We start from the raw sequence: 27,743 nt of genomic DNA, 5'->3' as shown, positions 1-27,743 counted from the left end.
TAGTATCGTGTCGTCTGCATGAACAAGTGATACTTATTCATTTATTTCGGGGTCAACTACATTCGGTCGTCAACAACGCAGGCCCGTACCCAGGGTGTGGGCCCAGGCACCCGCCCCCCCCCCAGCTGGCTGTCGAGTTATGATTTTTTTAATAATGGGCCTAATTTAACTTTTTCTCTCATGAAAGTGCCCAAAGTACGCTTTCACTCAATAGAAAGAGCACATGTGTTTTATTGTCCCTGTTAAACAAAGGCATTAGCGCTAATTTACACGCCAGTGGAAATAAGCCCCATGTTTTCTTTTCGCCTTGAACGCAAATCGCCGATCAGTCAATTACGCCTGGTGATCCTGAATGCTTCATCAATCGATGATTGATTTAACGGGTCTTTTGATTGGTCAAGGAAAGAAAATCAGCGAATGATACAGGAGTTCGTAGGTCTGGAAATTGCTGTGAAAAACAAAAAATGTTGGAAGCAATAAGAGAGGTGATGTGGATAATCGTCTTTGTCTAAGTCTATGACACATAACTTCGTCAAAAACAAATGGACCGGAACGAAACTGATACTTCATCTGTAAGTCATGTAGGTAGACTCACACACCAAATATTGGGTCAATATCTTAAAGCTATTTGAAAAAAGGCCGGAAAATGAAATGCCGGACAGACGGACGGACAGTTCGACTGCTATATGCCATCCTACTTGGAGCATAAAAAATCAGCTCTATATTTGAAAGAGTTGCGTAAAAAGACTCCTGCAAACGGTTATTATAGTTCGATTGATCATGGTCGGCTCGGGTACTCTTGAAATGTACTCCGGGTACTCTTGAAATGTACTCCGGGTACTCTTGAAATGTACTCCGGGTACTCTTGAAATGTACTCCGGGTACTCTTGAAATGTACTCCGGGTACTCTTGAAATGTACTCCGGGTACTCTTGAAATGTACTCCGGGTACTCTTGAAATGTACTCCGGGTACTCTTGAAATGTACTCCGGGTACTCTTGAAATGTACTCCGGGTACACTTGAAATGTACTCCGGGTACTCTTGAAATGTACTCCGGGTACTCTTGAAATGTACTCCGGGTACTCTTGAAATGTACTCCGGGTACTCTTGAAATGTACTCCGGGTACTCTTGAAATGTACTCCGGGTACTCTTGAAATGTACTCCGGGTACTCTTAAGCATACTTAAATGTATCCCGGGACAAATTGAGCGTTATTAAATTTATTATAGAGATTTTTTAAGTCCAAGGCCCACAACTACGCCAAACATTATTGGACCGGAACGAATTTCATACTCCATCTGTAGGTTATGTAGGTAGACTCGCATACCAAAAATCTGCTCAATATCTGAAAGTGTTGCGTAAAAAAAACTCCGGAAAACGGTTATTATAGAGAAAATTCACATCAAATGTCGGAGTTGTAGAGATTGTGATGGTTTATCTGTGTTGTGTTGATGATGGTGAAAGTGAAAATGTGTAGTAGATGATAAAAAATTTATTAGGAATTTATTTTGAAACTTTAGAGGAGGTTAATTGAATTCAAAAGAAAAAATACTATCATAGTTATATGTCAGTCATACTTAATTATACCTTTCTTAATAAAGTTGTTTGATTTTAAAAGTTTGCTTTTCTTCTTCGTCAAACATCATACATTTCTGAAATATAAAGCTTAAAACATTGGTGTGAATTTCACACCAATCTTTAAAGCTTTAGACATCAGAAAGTTGATGATTAACATGTTATATAATTCCATAAATTCATGTCACAAAATAAGTTTTTAAAGCATAAAAAATCACTTTCAAACGTGCCACATTCAAAAAAAAATCGGAAGGGGTTCCGGACCCTCCTCACTTGGGTCCGCCTAGTCAAAATATCCTGCGTACGGCCCTGCAACGGAAAACTATACTACTTTTCGTCCGATTTATTTATTTAAAAAAAACTTGTATGAGTTCAATTCGAGTTTGAACATGAACAAGTTTTCTTTGTGTATAAAATATTCTAAGTTTTATTAAAGGGCTTTGTAAACACACATTTATACAGGCGCAGTGTTTTGATAGTGTCAATAAATGCATTCAATTACTAGATATAATCAACGGAACTCAATATCGCCGCTATAATATCAATAACACAAGAATATGATGTAAGAAAGGAAAAAAAAAAATGTTTCCACTGAGGATCGAACCAGTTATCGTATAAATAATGTTTTGAGTAACAAATACTAAAGGAACATTTCAAATCATCCAATCGTTTTGCATGGTAATTGTTTGTAAATGTATCAAAATCAAATACATTTCAAATTATGATTATTTTTAGACAAAACTTCATGTTCAGTCTGTGTCTACTTCATTTGCATTATTTTGCTTCCTCGTGTTTAATTTTCTTTTAAATTTTAAACATGTGGGAAAAAGTTGTTTAAGTTGCGAAACTGTCCTTTAAAAAATCTTAACATGTCCCTTAAACTTATCGCTGCTATATTTTGACCTAATGGTTATGCACAATAGCTACTATGAATATATAGGTAAGATGATTATTGGACGTGCTTAAAATGTATGCGCGCGCAGTTATATATGGCAATCTCATTCTGCCAAAATAGCTTTTTCATCGCATGATAAGTAGACCACCATTCAATCTTTTACACTGTTTCGAGGTTGAGAGTGAGTACTTCGAAGTTTATGAGGTCCCTCTGCCATGTCTGCGCCTGAGGCCGCATTTGTGGGCTCGGAGAGCGTCATAGCAACCTACATAATACATTTCTTAGACTCTCGAACGTTGGGACGAATTTTGATTTATAACTTCAAGTCCCGGCTATTTAGTTGTTAATTTAAGATTTTCAATTTTTGTATGGCCTTGTGTTGTTAAAGCCCCAGTCCCATATAAGAACGGATTGACACGGCAGTCCCGGATCGTGATTTTTTTTTGACGTCGACGGTTTTCCAAAGACCATCATCCCGGTGACAACACGGCACCCACGCGGATCAACCCTTACCAACACGGATAGTCCCGATAGCAACACGCAATCAACACGGCGCCCATGCGGAATGTCCCGGACCAACAAGACAGAGATATACGTATAGCTCCGGATAAACACGGACGAACACGCCATCTACACGGACCATCCCGGATCTACACGACGACGACACGGATAAACACGGCAGCGATACGGACCAAAGACGATTTGCCCAGGACCGCCACTAATAATATAATAATATAATAAAATCATGCTGATTTTCGGTGATGCCTGTATATATTCGGCTCTCCGATTAGCGCAGTGGTTGATACACGTGCTTTTCCCATAAAAGATCCGGGTTTAAAACCTGTTCCCGGCAGTATGTGAATTAGGTTGGTAGTCACCATACCGGGCATGTGGGTTTTACCCCGGACACTCCGGCTTCCCCCAGCAGCACAAGACCACGCTTATATTGACATTTTGCAGTAAACAAAAATGCTGGCAATTGCTGAAATGATTCAAAATTCGTCCTCAATTTCGTGAGTGAAGTACATAAAAAGTTCTGGGAGACGCTACAGGTCCTCACATAAGGCAGCCTCGAGCGCGGAAGGGCCTTAAAAGATTCAAAGTGTACACAAACAAATACACACACACACAAACACGGTGATGCCATCATTCTGAAATCTGCTCAAGCGCTTTTTATTCGGCGTAGCTGTATACGCCAGCTTTTTACCTTACCTGATCTTTGTAGCTGTCCAATAAAATTCAAATAAAATTTCCCGCGGCTAGTTCAGAATGAATACACTTCATTTATCCCATAGGCTGATTTGAGCATACCACCAGAACATTGGAAACATGTCCGCGTCTTTGTAACACTGTTTTACTGCGTGTTCAGCATGAAACAATTTTATCTCTAATGAAAAGGCTTTATAGATAGAACAGTTTAACACTCAATCTCAACATCAATATAGTTTGTGCGGTGCACCTTTTATTTCCAGAGGCAACGGCGTTTGTACTTAACGGCTATGTTCTCATATTTAGTACTTACTTCCATATTCCTGTCAACATGTTAACATGTAAAAGTATACAGAGCAGTGGAAGCGTGGCCTCACTTTATGCATTGCATTTCAACCCGCGAGGTATCAGAGTTTATTTACAGGTCATCGCTGCGTCTCCGAAGACGCTTATGTGCTGACCTGAGTTCGCGGCCAGTAACGTTATATGATATAGACGCTATCCGTGAACTAGGTGAACTGGGATTTTCTTTAGACCAGAAAGATATTTAACGATATAAGTATGGTATGTCAATAATAGATTCTTAATGTGTTTTCAACAATACCATGATAAATATTATTTTTAATTAATTTAACAAGAATTATTCCACCATATTGACTAATGTATTTAGCATGAGCGCGATGATTCTCGATACTGTTAATAATCGAATCAAATAGCAAATAATGCCCGACAAACCACTAAAAAGGTTTGTTCGAAGAACGCGCGTATAAATATTTAAAATATGTACGGATACTGCGCGTGTGGCCGGTTGACTCATATGTTTTAATTTCACTTCCATTCTTCTTTTTGTTTTCTGTTTGTATCTATAGGTTTATGACAAGCAATATATATGTAATAATGTAAAATAAGGCGCGAAAACTTCGCGTAATATCCCCTACTGCGTGTGATGCAGCTAAGATCTACACAGTAAAAGACATTCGCTATCCTTGATCTCATTTATTGAACTCTTTACCTTTCACAAACTCCAACCACAATCAACGCCGTATATCTTTTTTAAAGATATTTCTTGTCCTTCTGTGAGAATGACCGTTTTTCACAGTTTTTGGGAAATCTGCGAAGCAAAATTTTTCACCATATCAAGAAGTTCACGAGTAAATTTTCACAATTTTACAAAGTTCGCGACTCGTTTTTTCACAAAACGGGGTGGCCAAGGCCGCTTCACAAAAACGGGAAAAACGCACTGGGATCTTGAAGGTGTAACTTCGTATTTCGTGTACAGAGCTAAAACGTCAAAATACCAGCCAAAGTGAAACGTACTGTAAAAGTGGGTCTTACAGTTCCCAAAAGGATAGTTACTAGAGCTCGATTGGTCATTGTCGGCTCGGGTACTACTTAAATGTAACCCGGGCACTCTTAAGTAAACTTAATAAATGAACAAACGTCCGTATGAACTCTTTCCTGTAAGCCATATTACGCTACCGACATTTGCCAGTAAGCTATAAAAACACAGCGAGACTTCAATTTGAAATCAGAAAGTACGTTGGTTTAATGTTACAACACGACGCAATTTAGATTTTAAAATAACCGCGTCATGCGAAAATAGGTCTTATGCAATATGCTACCAGCGCATACGCGCAGTCTTGTCAGGATGTGTATCTGAGAAGGACACTCGGGATATAACCACGAAACATTGCGAAATCGTAGCCCCTGAACAGACTGCGCAAGTAAGCAAACTTGGCTTGAGCTACGCTTGCTGCATATGTCATATGATCAATTTTCGCATGACGCGCATGTAGCAGTGTTATTTTAATGGTTGGATAGAAAACTGCGTCTTAATCAAATATAAAGATACCATAGGTTTCGATGACAAAGAAATAAATTAATTATAAGTCATATGAACACACATACATTTTGTACACTTTATATCTGCGAACATTAGTTTTTGGTTTTATATACGAGCACTTCATGTCAAACATTTCATGCGACTTTAAAGTGAGAAAAAGAAAACAACAATATTAAAAACTTTGTTTTCATTTAATAAATAAGACAAGTAGATTGTAAACATTTATTTCTAAGTAAGGACTATCTTCTTTAAAGATATTTATTGTTTGTAGATCTATATCTACTAACTAAGCCTGCAACACTGTATTCTCGTGGAATAAAATTGAATAATCATTCGCGTGTTAACACCGTATTTATAATTATATCGAAAAAGTGATTGAATATGAAGTTGAATATATAATGCTATTTTACTTGTCTTCATTTCAGAATTACAGTTCATAACGAAAAAAAAACATTTATTTAAACTGTAGTCATAACAACAACAACCGCGTTGGTCCTGACAGTTTTACTGTCGGTCAAAAGCTATTTGTAGCTTATGCTATAATGTTTGTATATCATACCGACAATAAATAAATATTGATTTGATTTGATTTGCTGCCTGTGCTTAAGCCGGCACAGCTAATATGATATTGTATATATATTGTAATAGTTGTACACTTTCTTTAAAACTAATCAGTATGAAGTAGTTAAAATAACACGATAGTTCGACATTGTTCAGCTTTATCCATGCATTGCACGGCTTTTGAATGAAATTAACTTCCTCTATTTCCGGAACAAATCGTTGTGACGGAATGTACCGAATAATGCTATCGGCCCCAATCGGTATTGCCCGTGCTTACGAAGATAAACGAAGTTTTCCGATATCACCTCTCGATTGCGATATCGCCTGACGATACTTCACTAGAGTTCGGAAATCGCAGCCGGCAAAATGGGAATTAACTTAGGTGACGTCTTTCCAAATTTCAATGCCGATGTGTTCGATCCACAAGAAGGCGCGAAAAGCATAAAGTTCCACGATTGGGTGGGACAAGATGGGTAAGAAAACATTTCGTTATCTCATGTATATATATCTTAAATAATAAGTTTCGTTTAAAACCGCTGGCGCAGTACACACTACACGTTTCATGCATGAGCCTATCACACAGTTGTATTGTAATAGGTTATTTATCAGAGCATAGCAGGTGGCTAGTTTTCGTAAGTTTAGTCGCTTACATGTTCTTTATATTGCTATTGCGCTGTTGTGTGTGATTTACTTGTGACTTGTGTGCATTGAAGTTCACACTTAATGCACGTGGCTCCTGCAGATATTTGCCATAGTTAGTAGGAAGCTGGATTATATAAATTATATTTTTCAAAAGCTGACATAGTGCATGATTGATGTAGCTAAAGAAACTTAAGCATACAGTCTATATAGTATTGACATACCTATAATGTCGTGCCAGTCAAAAATCATACAAAGCGACATTTAAAGTTATGGTAGCCAGAACTAGATTGATGTTATCATGTACACTGTGTTTGCCAAAAGAAAGTAATATGTTAAAACTAAAAGCTGACAATTCAGGTCTGAACCCAGAAACTGTTGACATAAAGTACACCATAGAATTTGCTGGATGCCATTGAAAACTTGCAGCACTTTAAAATTCAAAATGTGTAAGAACATTTGCTTACTTTTATATTCACAATACTTTTTAAATTTTGTAGTGGGGCTGTTATAAATCACCTGAGTGGCAAGTAAGATGATAAACCAGCTGTGTACAGATGGTTATACACAATGTAAACTGTGATGACCCTGGTTCAACTGTCATTCAAAAAATTAAGTACCAATAGAGTACAATTAAAATGTCAAACAATGAGTTTGATATACAACAAGTTGCATATTTCTGAGTTGCTGGATAAATAGTTGCCTAAAATGTATGCATTAGGTAAAAGATCTTATCTTGAAGTCATTATATATGACTGCAATCCAATATACCTTGCAGTGAGTTATTCCTCAGCTGGGGTTTGAGCTTCCTTTCTCTTTAAATATATTCATTCTTATACCCCACAAACGAAGTTTAGGGGGGTATACATGTATAGGAGTGAGCTTGTCTGTCGGTCTGTCAGTTGGTCCGTATTCAGTGTCCGCTCTCTAATTCAATTAGTTTTCACCCGATCTTCACCAAACTTGGTCAGATGTTGTATCTAGATGATGTCTAGGTCAAGATTGAATATGGTTCATGTCTGGTTAAAAACTAGGTCACGGGGTCACTAAGTGCGTTTAAAACACTGAGCATGTTGTTCGCTCTCTAATTTAAGTATTTTTCATCCGATCTTCACCAAACTTGGTCAGAAGTTGTAACTAGATGACGTCTAGGTCAAGTTCGAATATGGATCATGCCGGGTCAAAAACTAGGTCACAAGGTCACTTAGTGCGTTTTAAATATTGAGCATGTTGTCCGATCTCTCATTCAAGTAGTTTTCATCACAGCTTCACCAAACTTGGTCAAAAGTTGTATCTAGATGATGTGTAGGTCAAGTTCGATTATGGGTCATGCCGGGTTATAAACTAGGACACAGGGTCACTTAGTGCGTTTTAAACATTGAGCATGGTGTCCGCTTACTAATTCAAGTAGTTTCCATCACAGCTTCACCCAACTTGGTCAGATGTTGTATCTAGATGATGTGTAGGTCAAGTTCAAACATGGGCCATGCTGGGTCACAAACTAGGTCACGGGGTCACGTAGTGCGTATTGAACATTGAGCATGGCATCTGCTCAAAGACAACATGGAAAATATTCTGTGTCATTGTGGCATGCGGGGGTATTCTTCACGTCTGTGACAAAGCTCTAGTTTTTTAAAATATAATTAGCTTGGATGAATAATCTGTTTGCATCAGCCCAGCATAAAGATTAGTAGCATGAGCTACTTGTTACCCTAAAACTCAAGTCTAACTATTGCCGGTAGAGCCCTAGATAGTAGTCCATCCCGGTTTGCTAACGACGGTGGACCGGTGAGAACTGGAATGATTTGTCGAAAAATTTAAACGCTGTGAAGCTCGGCTGAGCCCGGTTGTTGCTGGTAATGCCCAGGTGCAGCCCGGTGAAAGCGAGCAGCGTCCCGGCAGAGCCCCCGTCTACTGTAACTCCGCCAGCACTCACCAGGGCTATACCGGAATCAGATCCCAGCAGAGCTACGGCAGTGCCCTGGTTTAATTGCTGTCGTCCCCAGTAATGCCCAGGCGGAGCCTCGTTGAATGCTGGTGGCGTCCCAGCAGAGCACCAGTTTACTGATGTACTGTAGCTATACCTGGACTGCATTCACCAGGACTCCACCTGGGCACCACCGTTGACAAACCGGGCGTTGCAGCAGCTCTGCCGGGGTCTATGGCCCTGGTGGAGCTACTGTGCTGTTGTGGTTGTTTCTGGTGCCGTCGCGGTTGTCCTGGTGCCACGCTGGTCGTTGCCGGTCCTTCCTGATGTTCATCCTGGAGGTTGATCCTGGTCATCCCTGGTTCATCCTGGTAGAGCCCCGGTCCATTCAGTTAGATCCCAGATCACGCACCGGGGCTCCACCGGCATAATAGTGAGACTGGGCCTTGAAGCTTACATCTGTATGCCTGATTCAAGAATTGCACTTTTAAATTGTTTGTTTTGGTTGGCCACATTGAGTATGTGTATCTTTCTACCATGCTGTTCCATTAAGAGTCAAACATTAATTTAACAATAATCTGCGTAATCATTAATTTTTATCCCCACGCTTTTTGAAAAAAAGGTGGGGATATTGTGGTGATCTCCGCCGTCCGTCCGTCCGTCTGTCCGTCCGTCTGTCCGTCCGTCCTGGCCACTATCTCCTCCTACACTAAAAGCACTAGAACCTTGAAATTTACACACATGGTAGCTATGAGCATATGTGCGACCCTGCACTATTTGGAATTTTGATCTGACCCCTGGGTCAAAAGTTATAGGGGTTGGGGTGGGGCCGCGTCAGAAATTATCACTCATTTTTTTAGGTTATTTTACATTTACTTCTTTATTTCTACACCGATTCACTTCAAATTGATACTGGACCTCACCTATGACAATACGGTCAATCTCAACCATGCATGGCCCCATTCCCAACCCTGGGGCGCCCCGCCCACATAGGCCACACCCACCAAAAATTTCCATTTACTATAATTTTTTCATTTCTACACGGATTCACTTCAAATTGATACTGAACTTTTGTTATGACATTAGGGTCAATCTCAACTATGCATGGCCCCAATCCCAACCCTGGGGCGCCCGCCCACATAGGCCACACCCACCAAAAAATTCCATTTACTATAATTTTTTCATTTCTACACGGATTCACTTCAAATTGATACTGAACTTCTCTTATGACATTAGGGTCAATCTCAACTATGCATGTTCCCATAACCAACCCTGGGGCCCCGCCCACATAGACCACACCCACCCAAAATTGCCTTTACTATAATTTCTTCATTTCTACACCGATTCACTTCAAATTGATATTGAACTTCTCTTATGACAATACAGTCAATCTCAACTATGCATGGCCCCATTACCAACCCTGGGGCGCCCCGCCCACATAGACCACACCCACCCAAAATTGCCTTTTACTATAATTTCTTCATTTCTACACCGATTCACTTCAAATTGATACTGAACCTCTCTTATGACAATACGGTCAATCTCAACTATGCATGGCCCCATTACCAACCCTGGGGCGCCCTGCCCACATATGTCACACCCACCCAAAATTGCCTTTTACTATAACTTCTTCATTTCTACACCAATTCACTTCTAATTGATGATGAACTTCTCTTATGACAATACGGTCAATCTCAGCTATGCATGGCCCCATTACCAACCCTGGGGCACACCTAGGTCAAACATTCGGCGTGGGGATACGCGTCGGCCTCTGCCGCGCCATTTCTAGTTATGTATTTTTGTGGTTGACTTTTTTTTATGAGAAAATGGTCTGTCATGTCTTGTTGATAGTTGATTAAACCTTGTTTTGTTTCCATGACGTGGAATACTTAACCATCTTATCATATTTGAAGTCCTTTTATTTTGAAGAGACTTTATCCACAAAGTGGTCTGGTTATCATGTCCCAGTAACTCGTGAGATAAGAAAACCTTGAACTTTAATGCTTTACATGATATTAAATACCATCATCTGTGGTCTTGTCTGATACATGTACCTGATATGCCTGCCATGTTTTTATGCTACTACATGGTCACCAAATGCTTGTTGTTTGTGACTGCACTAAAGTTGTCTTAATTTTTTGTCCTACTGTTAGTTTGATAGTAATAATGGCCTATTTGCATTTTCTTTCAATTTATGCTGCCCTATTTGATAAGTTGAGGGATCTTTATCACCGCTGTACCTTATATTGTAGACTTTAACAAATATTATATTTTGTTAGGTGTATCAATTTACCTGAACAACTCTGTCATATATTAATGTATTTAAGAATAACGTGGCACTAATGTACATCCCCTTCCTCAAAGGTAAAGGTCATTATTAAGGGTCTCAAAAGTGATTTTTACCTCGGATATTTTCATAGCCAGCTCATCTTCTGGCCTGATGCTAAAACATTTACATTTTGTTAACCCTTTGAACATGGGCTCTAAAAACAAAATGCATCTAAGTAGATGCACCTTGATAAGTTCTACATACCACACCCATTTTGGGGTCACTAGGTCAAAGGTCAAGGTCACTGACCTCTAAAAAAAAAAACACTCAAGATTTTAAAAAAAACTCAAAAAAAGACAAGATTTCATTTATTCAAAACAGCACCAGTACTCAGCTGTCATTCAAAAATGCCAAACATTAATTTTCCTTATTTCCATTGGCTTAAAAAACTGCTCTCTCTTCAAGATATTAATAATAAACTGTCCTCATTTCAAGATGGTTACAATAGACTGTCCTCATTTCAAAATGCTAATTATATACCGGCCTCAACTCAAGATGCTTTAAATGGACTCCCCTCTTTTGATGGTGCTTAAATAGACTCCCCTTAGTTCTTGTTGTGAAATATAAGCTTATATATATCCTTTCCAGATGGGCCATCCTGTTCTCCCACCCTGCAGACTACACGCCCGTCTGCACGACGGAACTCGGAATGGCCAACAACATGGTGGATGACTTCGCCAAACGCAAGGTGAAGCTGATAGCCCTGTCATGTGATGATGTGACCAGCCACCAGGGATGGTCTAAGGCGAGTATTCAGTGTTTTTATGCCCCCGGTAGATTGGCATATAGCAGTTGAAGTGTCCGTCAGTCTGTCCGTCCGTCCGAAAACTTTAACATTGCCCATAACTTTTGCAATATTGAAGATAGCAACTTGATATTTGGAATGCACATGTATCTCATGGAGCTGCACATTTTTAGTGGTGAAAGGTCATGGTTATCCTTCAAGGTCATAGGTCAAATATATGGCTTCAAAGCAACGCAGTAGGGGGCATTGTGTTTATGACAAACACATATTTTGTTAAATGTTTTGTGGTCAAATTTGGAGCCGCAATTTTGCCCCATTCCCGAGGTTTATTCTTGCCAAATGACTGCCTCAAATTCCCAATTGAAAAAAAAGTTTTAAGAAAATTATTATAACATTTAGTTAATTTTCCTTACAGCTTGATAAGTTGAACCTAAGTAGATATAATAATGTCAAATGGAGAAAGTTGTGTCCTTAATTTTAAATAATTTGAATGCAAAAAAAACTGCAAAACCTTTTTCCCCAAAAATACAATTTTCTCAATCCATAGGGCCAGAACCCATACCCAAAATGGTAAAAGAAACCCCTTGTTTTGTAGTTGTTTTGTAGTTGGTGCTGTGTGTTGTCTGATATAATGCCAGGTCAATCAGAATAAAGTTTAGACAGAAATTTATAAGAACACCTTCAAATTGTTTTGTCAAAGAGTTTACAGTAAATATATTGGAGTATACAGCTAATTGCTTTAATTTTTTTACCAAATATAAACCCATCAACTCGGGCATTGATGGACAATTATTGGCTGGTGAAATTCAACAAGCCTATGGTTAACATTTTGCTTGGGGATGTGGCCTTTACATGTAAACAGACCCTTTAAATGTAGTTGGAATCACCTTTCAGCGCCTGTTTTGTTGGTATTTTGCTTTACTGTACTTTATTTTGTATTCAGTGCACTTAAATAAACCTTGAACTTGAATTTTTTAGGCGATGAAATCTCAAAAACATATTTTAAGTATAAAAAAACACTTGAACATTGTATGCATATAGCAAACAAAATATTATTGTATAATGTGCACCTACTTTTTATTCACAACTTAAGGTAAAAAAGTGTGTGTTTAACAAGTTCACTATTTCTAAATATAGAAAGTCTTTTTGTCACTAAGCCCCATCAACACTTAAAATCAACAAATATATGATATCTTCAGATAGTGTCACTGAAAATTAAAATTGTATATATTGTCCCATAAAAATAAACACAAACATTTGGTATCTTTGTAAATCTATGTTACCAGACCACATCTAATGTAATTTTGAATATTGCTATAAGGAATACCTATTTGTTATGGGTTTACTTTATTTTACAAAATAGTTTACAAAATATTTGTTGATTTTAAGTGTTTATGGGGCTTTACGCAGATATGGTAAGCATGATTACATGGAATGTAGCGAGCAAGTCACATCACCTAGGTCCAATGTCAAAGTTACATTCATGGTCAAACGATTGTTATTTTTTACTTCACCTGTTTTTAAAACTAGCCCTTGATATAATTGCAAACGTGACACATATAAGAAAGGAATGTCTGATAAAAAGCCAGCAGATTGTAGTATTTTTTAGGCTGGTGATTTAACCTGTCCTGCCCAAAATATACAGTATTGAATTTCAGTGGTAAATGCACAGCAAACTGACTCAAGCGTTACAAATAAATGTCAATTAAATTGTTGTGTTGGGTATTTTTCATTGCTGTTAGGAAACTAAAGCCTACTATCCTATACTATCCGACTAAAGTTAGCTGTTGTTTGCAGCATGGTTTTCTTTATTGTCATTTGCACTTTTAAGTTTCGCTTAAATTATCAAACAAATTATTGTTTGCATTTCAACAAAGTGTCTTTGTACAAATCGAGATGCAAACTCTGCATATTTGCTGTACAGGTTCAAACTACAAGACAAACATAGCTTGAGCCCCTTTTACTAAGAACAAAATATAAATGTTGTTCATCTTATTCTCAATGTTATCAAAACCTCCTGACCATTTACTGAAAGTTTTATTTAGAGGCAGAAATGATTTATTTTTAACTGCAACTTGGGCAATAATATTTTCACATGTTGACAAAATGCACAATCACACTTGAGGATAAAAATATTTAAATATGTGTTGAGACTTAAGAATACAATGATTATGCACAACTTCTCTATGAAATATCCAACTGTGACGTTTTGTCGGAAGATTGCAATAATTATGTATTGATGTGTTTAAACTAGGGTTAAAATTGAACAATTATTATTCACAATTCTCTGTTATTCCCAACCATTAAGTTGCTCACTGGAAGATTTCAATATGTATGTGTTTAAATTAGGGTTAAACATGAACAATTATAATGCACGACTTCTCTTTATAATTCAGAACCATTACACACCTCTTATTCTGCAGGATGTTGCAGACTTTGGAGGGGCCACCAAGTTCAATTTCCCTATCATCGCAGACCCTAAAAGGGAGCTGGCAGTACAGCTGGGCATGCTTGACCCCGATGAGAGAACTGCCGCAGGGCTGCCCCTCACCTGCAGAGCGGTACATTGATCTCTTGTTCGTTTATTAAGCCTCGTTCTGGAAAACTGGACTTAACCCTTTGCATGCTGGGATATTTGTCGTCTGCTAAATTGGTGTCTTCTGAATTTCTAAAATCATCATTTTCTTCACTTTTTTTTTTCAAAGACCACTATCAGAATAGCAAACAGTTTGGATTCTGATCAGATACCATGTTTTGTGGCGTCTGATCTTGATCCAAACTGTTTGCAAAAGCCTTTAAAATTCGTTTCCAGCGCAAAAAGGGTTACAGGTGTGTTAAGTGTAGTCCAGATTAGCCAGTGCAACTTTCTGCCTAAACTAAATTTTTGTTGAGAAGAGATTTCCTTTAATTTAACGAACAATTGAAAAAAAGCAGAAAGATTTGTCCCTGATTAGCCTGTGCAGTCTGCAATACACTTGTTTTGTACTGGCAGTTGGCCCTTGTTTCTAAACATCTCCTAACCCTTTACCACTCAGAAACGCCCTTTCGCGCAGTTGTTGTTCCTTAGAAAGTAACATTTAATTAAATACTTTCACTACTTAATTCAGGTGTCAAAGGCTTCATTGTCAACCCTTGGATACTGATGAGCAGCAAACAGCATATCACCTTAACTGACTGCGAGTAATTCGCAGGCTGTTCGGGATTTATGCTATTTACACATAGCCATTTTCAATTTGCTTCTGAGTGGGCAAGGGTTAAGCCTGTTTCTACAGGATTAGTTATTTAATATTGCAATAAAAGTATAGTGTGGAAAACAAACATTTTAGAACTTCTACAACCCACAATCCAAAATGAAAATAGGTGAAATTAACAACATTTTTACTTTTTGAGTACAACACTGTCAAACTTTTATATAGTAAAATAAATCCATGAAAAGGGTTACTTTAGCAAGCCTGTGTTACACCAGACTTAACTCAATGATTTAGAAATCTGGACTGTGTTACATAGTCTGAAGGCTATCTCATTACTTAATATTTTGGTGATATTTATGTCAGGAATAAAGTTCACGGAACAAAACCAAAACCAAGTATAAATACAGAACACATTTTAAGTGTGGAATTAAAGAGTACATGAACCTGGTTAGTGATAATGGAAGGCTATGGCAATCTAATGCAATATGCAGGTAGAGACAGCTGTGAAGAGTGGTCCTATGGTTGATTCATCCCAATCTTTGTCTTGTCTTAAGGCTGACAAAACTTGCTTAGCTTACCATATGTTTATAAGGGACTTGTTAACAGTTCTGTAAAAAATATATTTATGCCCCCTTCGAAGAAGAGGGGGTATATTGCTTTGCTCATGTCGGTCTGTCGGTTGGTCGGTCTGTCTGTCGGTCGGTCCGTCCACCAGGTGGTTGTCAGACGATAACTCAAGAACGCTTGGGCCTAGGATCATGAAACTTCATAGGTACATTGATCATGACTCGCAGATGACCCCTATTGATTTTGAGGTCACTAGGTCAAAGGTAAAGGTCACGGTGACCAGAAATAGTAAAATGGTTTTTATACGCCCGTATAAAATACGGGACGTATTATGTGAAACCCCTTGGCGGCGGGCGGAAGGCATCACTTTGTCCGGACTCTAATTCAAATTGTATTCATCCGATCTTCACCAAACTTGGTCAGCAGTTGCATCTAGTTGATATCTAGGCCAAGTTCGAATATGGGTCATGCCGGGTCAAAAACTAGGTCATAGGGTCAATAAGTGCATTTTCAAAGGGGCCACTTTGTCCGGACTCTATTTCAAATTGTATTCATCCGATCTTCACCAAACTTGGTCAGCAGTTGCATCTAGTTGATATATAGGCCAAGTTCGAATATGGGTCATGCCGGGTCAAAAACTAGGTCATAGGGTCAAATAGTGCATTTTCAACGGCGCCACTTTGTCCGGACTCTAATTCAAATTGTATTCATCCGATCTTCACCAAACTTGGTCAGTAGTTGCATCTAGTTGATATCTAGGTCAAGTTCGAATATGGGTCATGCCGGGTCAAAAACTAGGTCACAAGGTTACTTAGTGCATTTCAAGCATTTAGCATGGTGTCCGCTCTCTAATTGAAGTAGTTTGCATCTGATCATCACCTAATTTGGTCAGAAGTTGAGTCTAGATGATATGTAGATCAAATTCGAATATGGGTCATGCCGGGTCAAAAACGAGGTCACGATCGGACACATAATGAATTTCAAGCATTTAGCATGGTGCCCGCTCTCTAATTGAAGTAGTTTTCATTTGATCTTCACCAAATTTAGTCAGATGTTACATCTAAATGATATCTAGGTCAAGTTCAAATATGGGTCATGCCGGGTCAATAACTAGGTCTCGAGGTCACTTAGTGCATTTCAAGCATTAAGCATGGTGTCCAAAACCTCCGAACGGGCGTATCTTGTGACAGTTTGGCACTCTTGTTGAATGATAACTCAAGAACGCATACGCCTAGGATCATGAAACTTCATGGGTAGATTGATCATGACTTGCAGATGACCCCTATTGATTTTGAGGTCACTAGGTCAAAGGTCAAGGTCACGGTGACCCGAAATAGTAAAATGGTTTCCGGATGGTAACTCAAGAACGCATACGCCTAGGATCATGAAACTTCATGGGTAGATTGATCATGACTCGCAGATGACCCCTATTGATTTTGAGGTCACTAGGTCAAAGGTCAAGGTCACGGTGACCCGAAATAGTAAAATGGTTTTCGGATGATAACTCAAGAACGCATACGCCTAGGATCATGAAACTTCATAGGTAGATTGATCATGACTTGCAGATTATCCCTATTGATTTTGAGGTCACAAGGTCAAAGGTCAAGGTCACGGTGACCCGAAATAGTAAAATGATTTTCGGATGATAAAGAATGTATACATTAAGCTTAAACAAGCAAAATAACACCCATGACTAAAGAATGTATACATTAAGCTTAAACAAGCAAAATAACACCCATGACTAAAGAATGTATACATTAAGCTTAAACAAGCAAAATAACACCCATGACTAAAGAATGTATACATTAAGCTTAAACAAGCAAAATAACACCCATGACTAAAGAATGTATACATTAAGCTTAAACAAGCAAAATAACACCCATGACTAAAGAATGTATACATTAAGCTTAAACAAGCAAAATAACACCCATGACTAAAGAATGTATACATTAAGCTTGAACAAGCAAAATAACACCCATGACTAAAGAATGTATACATTAAGCTTAAACAAGCAAAATAACACCCATGACTAAAGAATGTATACATTAAGCTTAAACAAGCAAAATAACACCCATGACTAACACAATTGTTATAAATATTGGTTCAGTAATGGATAATCATCATTAAAAAATAGGTAGAATAATAGAGCGTTTGTAACGATTTTCCTTGACAATTTGTAAAATACGTTGAATACTATTATACTGTTGTATTTCGATATTGAACAGGAAAGCCCATGAGAGGTTTAGATAGCAGGGAAGGCATTTTTTAAATTAAACTTTTGAGCTGAATTTAGCACATTGTGCTCATGGAGGACTTTTTGTGCAAAGTGTGGCGTCTACATGTACCTTGTTAACACTCTAGAGACCACATATATTGTCCAATCTTCATGAAACTGAGTCAGAAAGTGTGTCCCAATGATGTCTTGGATGAGTTTCAAAATGGTTTTGGTTGGTTGGAAGACATGGCCCGCTGCCAGGGGGCAGTTTTCCTTTTATGGCTATAGTAAAACCTTGTTAGCACTCTACAAGTCATATTTTGCCCCTTGGTGCAAAACGGTACCATCCACGTGACATTGAAATTACTTGCCTTCTGCACTAATGGGGCGATTTATCGTCCAATCTTCATGAAACTTATACATAATACAAGTTATAATTATATCTTGGATCAGTAATTGGTTTCGCTCTGTTGAAAAACATGGTCACCAGGGGCTCGGGCATTTTGTGCAATCTAATTGAAACTTAGTCAAAACAATTGTTCTCATGACTTCTTGGTCAAGTTCGAACATTCTTCTGGTTTAATGAATGAAAGCTTGGTTGTGATTGAAACTGGGTCATGTGAGCTCAAAAACTAGGTCACTATGTCAAATTTAAACAAACAACATGTTAACACTGTAGAAGTCACCTTTTTTTGGTCCAATATTCATGAATCAACACGCGCTTTTTCAAAAAAGTCTAGTTCCTTTGGGTCTTAGGTGAGCGCCTTAGGGCAAATGGCCCTCTTGTTTTTCTTGCTGTGCAGTTAGTTACGGCTTTACAAAATATTATAGATTTGTTAGTTAAAATATTTAGGGTGAAAAAAACACAATTGGTGAACAAGTCTCTTTAAATAAAAAAACAACAATTTTGATATGCCGTTATGGTAGATATAGGCTGTTATTTTATTGCAGTCTTCAATATTTAAGAAATCTTACATTTTTAAGGTTGAGTGTGAATGCGTATTTATGTATGAAAATCGATGAACACACAAAATCTTTTTTGCCATCAGTCATTTATGTTTACTATATAATAATGATTTTTGACTTTTTAATATATGGATTTTAATATTCCTTTTGTCTTTCAGGTTTTCATTGTTGGACCAGATTTTAAACTGAAACTGTCCATGCTTTACCCTGCAACAACTGGCAGAAACTTCGAGTAGGTAAACAGGGTCACTGTGGCATAGTAGATATGTTGTCCACCTAGGAACCGAGGGGGCAAGGGTAACATCCCCACCGTAGGAGCTCTATTCTTTAGAGCCTTGTTCTGAGAAAACTGGGCTTAATGCATGTGCGTAAAGTGTCGTCCCAGATTAGCCTGTGCAGTCCCCACAGGCTAATAAGGGACGACACTTTCTGCCTAAACTTGATTTTCAGTAAGGAGGGACTTCCTTGAAACTAAAAATACCATAAAAGTGGAAAGTGTCGTCCCTGACTAGCCTGCGTGGACTGCACAGGCTAATCTGGACCGTAAATTTTACGCACATGTATTTAGCCCAGTTTTATCAGAATGTTGCTCCTTAAGATTTCCCCCAAAATTCCAAGTTCTGGTTCTGCCCAGGAAACTGACTTGATGCTGTTTTAACCCATTTAAGCCTAGTGGACTCTCCCATCCTTCTAAATTGGATCAATTTATTTCCAAATTAGGGATGTCTAGTATATTTATTTCTATATTTAGAATATTTCTTACAGAAATTCCTTTAAGCAAACAGATCAGACCCTCATGCGGCATCTCATCTCTCAGAAGTTGCATGGGTCTTATTCAATAGTAAAAACTTGTTTTGCGAAACATTCATATTTATGCCATATTATGCCCTGATCAGTGTGTTTTTATGCTCCCCGGAGAGCATATAGTTGCCAGTTTGCCAAAAATTTTCATGGAACCTATATTTGCCAGTTTGTCCTTCCTTCCGTACTTCCTTACTTCCATCACACTTTTGTAACAGTTTCTCATAGCACCTTCAATACTTTACCAATCTCTTTCATATTTGGCATGTATGTACCTTGCATGGACCTCTACCTTTTGATGAGGTTTGAAGTCACTGGGGTCAAGGTCAAGGTCACTGAGGCTAATAATAGATTTGTCCTTCATGCTTTTGTTACAGTTTCTCATAGCGCCTTCAATACTTTACCGATCTCTTTCATATTTTGCATGTAGGTACCTTGCATGGACCTCTGCCTTTTGATGAGGTTTGAGGTCACTGGAGTCATGGTCAAGGTCATCGAGGCTAATAATAGATTTTCTGTCATGCTTTTGTTACTTTACCGATCTCTTTCATATTTGGCATGTAGGTACTTTCCACGGACCTCTACCTTTTGATGAGGTTTGAGGTCACTGGGGTCAAGGTCACCAAGGCTAATAAGAGATTTTTCGTCACGCTTTTCTTACAGTTTCTTATAAGGCCTTCAATACGTTACCGATCTCTTTCAAATTTGCTTTTGTAACAGTTTCTTATAGCACCTTCAATACTTTACCGATCTCTCTCATATTTGGCATGTAGGTACCTTGCATGGGCCTCTACCTTTTGATGAGGTTTGTGGTCACTGGGCTCAAGGTCAACGAGGCTATTAATATATTTTCCTTCACGCTTTTGTAACAGTTTCTCATAGCACCTTCAATACTTTACCGATCTCTCTCATATTTGGCATGTAGGTACCTTGCATGGGCCTCTACCTTTTGATGAGGTTTGTGGTCACTGGGCTCAAGGTCACTGAGGCTAATAATAGATTTGTCCTTCATGCTTTTGTTACAGTTTCTCATAGCGCCTTCAATACTTTACCGATCTCTCTCATATTTGGCATGTAGGTACCTTGCATGGACCTCTGCCTTTTGATGAGGTTTGAGGTCACTGGGGTCAAGGTGGCTAATAAAGTATTTTTTTAAGTTGGTTATAAACACATAGATTGACAAAGTGCATTATCGGGGAGCATCCATCAGTTTCACTGATATTCTTGTTTTTCACCATTTTGGGAATGGGACTGGGTCCCTTTGAATTGGGAAATATAGCGTCCTTTTGACTAAAATTGTGAAATAAAGGTTGTTGATTTTATGCTTGAAAACACTTTAAATTTTATATTAAAAGTGATTTCAATATTATATTTTGAAAGGGTCGACTTATAGACCTGGATTTGAAGATGAATGACATGTTAAGACTCCTTTGGAAACCTTCAATTGGGAATTTGGAGGTCCCACTTGGGAAAAATATATACTTTTTTCCATTGGGAACGGGTCCCCCTATCAGACCCAATTTTGAACAAAACAAACACTGCTTATGGTATTCAGCTTAATACATGTCCTGGTTTGTCATTTTGTTCAGTTGCTGAACAATACCCATATCACATGACATAGAGGTATGAATAGTTGAGCATGTAGTCCTGAAACACTGACCTTGTTGTGTTCACAATACCCATATCACATGACATAGAGGTATGAATAGTTGAGCATGTAGTCCTGAAACACTGACCTTGTTGTGTTCACATTTTACAAATTAAATTTGGGCTGTGCTCTGGGAAAGGAGGAGATTAATCAATGTGGGTAAAGTGTCATCCTAGATTAGCCTGTGCAGTCTGCACAGGCTTATCAGGGACGACACTTTCGCTTTTGTAATATTTTTTGTTAAAAGAATTTTTTTTCTGATCAAAATCAATGTTATGTGGAAAGTGTTGTCCCTGATTAGCCTGTCGAGCAAACTGCACAGGCTAATCTGGGACGACACTTTTCGCACATACATTAAACCCCTTTTACACAGAGCACAATCCATGTATTTTATTTCTATATACAATATTGGGAAATGTTTTATATGATCAGGTTCAGAATACTTATTTTTGCTCAGGGTGAGCTATTGTTATCACCATTTGTCTGCCCTGCAGTGTGCATGGTCAATGTCCAACATTTACCTTGTGAACACACTAGAGGCCACATTTATTATCCGTTCTTCATGATACTTGTTGGTCATTTGTTCTAAGAACATCGCAACTGAGTTCATAATGGTTCTGGCCCTTTGAACAATCATTGTCGCCAGGGACTGGGCAGTTTTTATATAGGGAAAGAATACCAGCTCAAAACATGAAAGATTCTTTGGTGAGGGCCATGGGCACTTTAGCCCTCTTGTCCTTTATAGGGTAGTAGTGTTTTTTAAGCCCCTGGTAGGGTGGCATATGGCAGTTGAACTGTCTGTCCGTCAATCAGTCCATCCGTCCGTACGTCCGAAAACTATAACATTGGCCATAACTTTTGCAATATTGAAGATAGCAACTTGATATTTGGCATGCATGTGTATCTCATGAAGCTGCACATTTTGTGTGGTGAAAGGTCAAGGTCATCCTTTAAGGTCAAAAGTCAAAAAATACAATCCAAGGGAAGTAATAAGCTTTAAAAGGGATATTTCTAAACCTGCCAAAAAATGATATAATGAAATTTTATTTCAAAGCGGCGCAATAGGGGGCATTGTGTTTCTGACAAACACATCTCTTGTTATCCATCTAAGTCAGTAAAGTCATGTATTATTTCAAAGTCAATTTCTTCATCAAAGTACTTAACACATTGACACATTCAAACACCAAAAAGCCTTATTTAGTCCTGTAATTTTGTGAAATCTGGGTTAAGATTGGTAAGAATTATTTGTTATCCCCCGCCATAGGCGGAGGGATATTGTTTTGGCGTTGTCCGTCCGTCTTTCTGTCTGTCTTTCCGTCCGGAGCCATATCTTGGAAGTGCTTTGGCGGATTTCATTGAAACTTGGTATGAGTATATATATGGATAAAAGGATGATGCACGCCAAATGTCATTGTACACCATCTGTTATTAACGGAGTTATGGCCCTTTGTATCTTGAAAAAATGCTTTTTTGAATTAAAAATATTACACTTTTGTGTCCAGAAGCATATTGGGGGGGGGGGGGGGGGATCAATTCAACGAATTTGCTTGTTTACATCGCTTTGTATTGGCCTGAGATGATGTGATACAGAATAATTATTTTATACTGCTCTCAAGCTATGCATGATACAAATTATTTAAATGATAAACACTGACCCTGTATTACACTTTTAAGGGTAGGAGAGAACCCATATAGCTTGAAAATCTCTGATGATAGTTTGACCAGATAGAGGAGTCGTTTTACTTTACAATTTCAAGGATTGTGTGTAAGACCCCTGGCCTGGCAGGTAACTTGTGTAGAGATTGGTCATGAAATGAGTCGCATTCTGACAAAATTGGGCATAATGCATATGCGTCAAGTGTCGTCCCAGATTAGCCTGTTCAGTCCGCACAGGCTTATCAGGGACGACACTTTCCACCTAAATCGATTTTTGCAAAGAAGAGGCTTCATTTAAGCAAAAAATGTCATAAAAGCGGAAAGGGTCGTCCCAGATTAGCCTGTGAGGACGACACTTTACGCACATGCATTATGCCCAGTTTTCTCAGAACAAGGCTGAAATTGTGTCTCCCCTCTAGCTCTGATTCAAGAAGGGCTGTTACTGGTCTTATTAGATGCATTAAGTACTGATAAACTGGGTATCCCAGGCAAAGTGGGAGTAGGTTAATTAAATACTGTTGAAAACTGCAACAAATCAAAACAAGCCTTGCTTTGGGAAAACAGGGCTTAATGCATGTGCCTACGGTGTTGTCCCAGATTAGCCTTTAACGTCTACACAGGCTCATAAGAGACGACACTTTCAGCTTGTATGTAATTCGTTGTTTAAATGAAGTATTTTCTAAACAAAAATCAAGTTCAGGCGCCCCTGATAAGCCTGTGACATCACATTCTTGTTCCATTGCAGTGAACTCCTGCGTGTGGTGGACTCACTACAGCTGACCATGTACAAGAAGGTTGCCACGCCGGCCAACTGGACGGTAGGTGTCTTGATGCGTCTTGTTTTCATTGACAGTTAACACTTTACTACTTAGATACATATTTTCATGTATTTGTAGTCCCACAGAAAGTTAAATTTAATTGAAGACCTTTCTTACTATATTCAAGTTTAAAAGATTCACTTGCAACCCTAAGATACTGATAAGCAGCAAACAGCATAAAACCTGAATAGATACTTGCAGGCTGTTCTGGTTTTATGCTGTTTGTACATAGCCATTTTTACTTTGCTTCTGAGTGGGAAAGGGTTAACTGCTGAAAGTATTATCTAGGACCTTTTTCACTTCTTAGGAATCTCACAGCAGGTCTTTTCCTGGCATTTCTGGGAAAAATGCAATATTGGGGTTGGGAACTTGTTCAAATTCTATAATTACATAAAGTTATATAATTTGTTAAATGTTATTGTCCCCTACTGGTTTCACGGGAGGGGACTTATGGTTTGCGCTCTGTGCGTCTGTCTGTCTGTTAGTCTATCTGCCACACTTTTCTTGATCCTGTGATAACTTTAAAAGTTCTTCATATCTTTTCATGAAACTTGAAACATGGATAAATGGCAATATGGACATTTCATTTTGTTCCTACATCAAAAATTCTGGTTGCTATGGCAAAAAATAAAAAAATCCAACAATGGTGAAGCCGGTAGGGAACATATATTGCTTGGCAATAGTCTTGTTTAAATATATTTTCTTTAAAAAAAAAATGTCTTTTTATGTCCCCCACTATAGTAGTGGGGGACATATTGTTTTTGCCCTGTCTGTCTGTTGGTCTGTCTGTTGGTCTGTTGGTCTGTTTGCGCCAACTTTAACATTTTGCAATAACTTTTGCTATATTGAAGATAGCAACTTCATATTTGGCATGCATGTGTATCTCATGAAGCTGCACATTTTGAGTGGTGAAAGGTCAAGGTCATCCTTTAAGGTCAGAGGTCAAATATATGTGGCCAAAATCGCTCATTTTATGAATACTTTTGCAATATTGAAGATAGCAACTTGATATTTGGCATGCATGTGTATCTCATGGAGCTGCACATTTTGAGTGGTGAAAGGTCAAGGTCAAGGTCATCCTTCAAGGTCAGAGGTCAATTATATGTGGCCAAAATCGCTCATTTTATAAATACTTTTACAATATTGAAGATAGCAACTTGATATTTGGCATGCATGTGCATCTCATAGAGCTGCACATTTTGAGTGGTGAAAGGTCAAGGTCAAGGTCATCCTTCAAGGTCACAGGTCAAATATATATGGCCCAAATCGCTTATTTTATGAATACTTTTGCAATATTGAAGATAGCAACTTGATATTTGGCATGCATGTGTATCTCATGGAGCTGCACACTTTGAGAGGTGAAAGTCAAGGTCAAGGTCATCCTTCACAAGGTCAAGGTCATCCTACAATGTCGAACATCATATAGGGGGACATTGTGTTTCACAAACACATCTTGTTTTTGTTTTTTTCAAATTTTGATTTTTTTACGGATTGGTAGATATTAATTTAGGAAAAGGGACGGGCATTGAGTTTTTTGCCCATTTCCTTGGGGTAAAATATTTTGAGGGTATTTTTGAGAAAACATTTAATATCAATTGAAATATTCTGGTGTTACATTATAGGAAAAAAACTGTTTAAATTATTGTTTTATATATTTAATATCTTCTGGATGGATGAGTCCTCATAATGCTCCCTACTAAATAAGAAAGAAAATATCCCGCCAGCTCATAAAAAGTATATATTTTTTTTAATTTCATGCACCTTACTGAAACATATTCTTAATTTCTTACACCAAGGCAAACTATGGCAAGCGAAGTGCTCATTATTGTCTTAAACCACGGTTAAACAGTTAACTATATAGTTAAGAGACTTTGAACCCGGGTTAAAGTGCCGTTTGCACATTAATTCCTTAAACCCGGGTTCATGACTTTGAACTGCAGTTCAAAGTCTCTTAACTCTATAGTTAAGAAACGACCAATGAAATCTTGACATTTGCCTTCTAATTGTGGTTTAAGCTCCGCTGATTGGTTGTCTCTGAATTATGTAGATAATAGATTTGTATCTATTTTTAGACACACTTTGAACCGAGGTTCAAACTCTTGAACTCGGTTTAAAGAAATAAATATGCAAACGGCACTTTGGACTCGGGTTCAAAGTCTCTTAAACCTATAGTTAACTGTTCAATAATTAATGTGCATTGCGCGCGTCTTAACCCCAGTTTAAAACTTTGAACCGCAGTTTCAGACTTTGAACCGCAGTTTCAGACTTTGAACCACAGTTCAATGTCTCTTAACCCTATAGTTAAGAGAGGAATTAATGTGCAAACGGCACTTTTAACTCGGGTTCAAAGTTGTTTAACTATATAGTTAACTGTTTTAATAATTAATGTGCATTCCGCGCCTCTCAACCGCAGTTTAAGACTCTTAACCGCAGTTCAAAGTCTCTTAACCCTATAGTTAAGAGATGACCAATGAAGCCGCTGCATTTACCTTTAAATTGTGGTTTAAGCTCTGCTGATTGGTTTTCTCAGATAACAGATTTGTATCTATTTTTAGACACACTTTTAACCGCGGTTAAAAGTCTTGAACCCTGGTTTAAGGAATTAATGTGCAAACTGCACTTTGAACACGGGTTCAAAGTCTGTTAACTATATAGTTAACTGTTAAACCTTGGTTTAAGACATTAATGTGCACTTCGCTTGCCATAGCAAACAATATTTTAATTGCTAGCAAAGACAACTCTTTCAAGACAAGTGCACTGAGTTTCATTAAGGCAACATGAGTTGCCTCCCTTAAACAATTTTTTTCTCACAAAGCTTAGTACACAGCAAACTGTCGTTGTGTAGTTATAATATCCAAAGCAGACAGTATTTTGGTTTGAAGATGCTTTTTAAGTTAAGAATTTTAAATATATTCTCCTGAATTTTATAAACAATTATTAATATAACAATTGTAAATCTACATGCATTAATACTTTTGAATAAATAATGTAAAAGAAGAACGTCAGAAAATGGATGTTTTGATTCAGGAGAACTTCGGATACTGTAAAATCATTGATATTTGTTGGCATAGTATGTCATGTTTCTTTTTCAAATATTGACTTCTGGACACAATACACTGTAAATCCAATATGACACACTCCGTTATAATGCAGAATCCAATATAACTCGTTTTACACACATGTTGCAGAGTGGTGAAAAGTGCATGGTGTTACCAACTGTTAAGCCGGAAGAAGTATCCTCGCTTTTCCCAAAAGGTGTCGAGGTTCGCACAATGCCCTCTGGGAAGGGTTACATGAGGTTCACCCCTGACCCTTCAAAATAAGCTTCAAGAATCAGCAGGGACCAATTTAAATGTATATTACCCATCAGTCGACAATTACAAGTTATGAAAATATTATGTGAACATTGCATTGAAGTCCTCATTGAAATTTTCTGTAAATATTGCATGAAAGTGCTAATTAAAGTTTTCTGTGAATATTGCATTGAAGTGCTCATTAAAGTTTTCTGTTGACATTGCATTAAAGTGCTAATTAAAGTTTTCTGTGAATATTGCATTAAATTGCTCATTAAAGGTTTCTGTGAATATTGCATTAAATTGCTCATAAAAGTTTTCTGTGAACATTCCATTGATGGGCTCATAAAACATCTGTTTTGCAGAATATGAGATTACACATTGTATTTTGAAATAGTTTTTTCGTGAATCTTTCCGATTAGGGTTGTTTTTCCAGGAAGTTGCATTGAAAAACTTTTTTTAGAGACATATACTTAATATAATGTTACATTGTGTGTTAACTTATTAGAGTGTTACTACAATTTTCTATGACCACACATGTATTGTGATTCACATTGAAAAAGGTTTTTGAAAAAATAAATATTTACTCTTATTAGTCTTCTGTCTTCAAAACCAGAGATGTATGTTTGTGATAGCCCATGGCTGACCACCATAATATTAATTATATGAGCCTTGTTCTAAAAAAACTGGGATAAATGCATGTTTATTTAGTGTCATCACTTTTAGCCTAAACTTGATTTTCGGTAAGGAGGGAATTCCTTGAAACTAAAAATACCATAAAAGTGTAGTGTCGTCCATGAGAAGCCTGTGTGGACTGCACAGGCTAATCTGGGACAACACTTTACGCGCATGTATTATGCCCAGT

At 38.0% G+C, this 27,743-nt stretch overlaps 1 protein-coding gene across 2 annotated transcripts; it reads left to right on the top strand.

Annotated features, from left to right (window-relative positions):
* Positions 1-6,388: 6,388 nt before the first annotated feature.
* Positions 6,389-27,470, top strand: LOC127838483 (peroxiredoxin-6-like). Of its 2 annotated transcripts, XR_008029824.1 has the most exons (7): positions 6,389-6,556; positions 11,567-11,723; positions 14,147-14,284; positions 18,821-18,894; positions 23,513-23,585; positions 26,774-27,158; positions 27,195-27,470. XR_008029824.1 is itself a non-coding variant. In XM_052366277.1 (6 exons), the coding sequence occupies exons 1-6, from the start codon at positions 6,450-6,452 to the stop codon at positions 26,906-26,908; spliced, it is 684 nt and encodes a 227-aa protein (XP_052222237.1). In that variant the 5' UTR covers positions 6,389-6,449; the 3' UTR covers positions 26,909-27,470. The 2 variants fall into 2 exon arrangements, 1 of the variants encoding a protein (XP_052222237.1); XM_052366277.1 differs by having other exon boundaries at positions 26,774-27,470.
* The last annotated feature ends 273 nt before the right edge of the window (positions 27,471-27,743 follow it).

This window comes from Dreissena polymorpha, chromosome 7, assembly GCF_020536995.1.
Source record: "Dreissena polymorpha isolate Duluth1 chromosome 7, UMN_Dpol_1.0, whole genome shotgun sequence".
NCBI classification, from domain to species: Eukaryota; Metazoa; Mollusca; class Bivalvia; order Myida; family Dreissenidae; genus Dreissena; species Dreissena polymorpha.
Note: the sequence above shows the minus strand (reverse complement) of the source record. Positions and strands in the feature narration are given on the sequence as shown.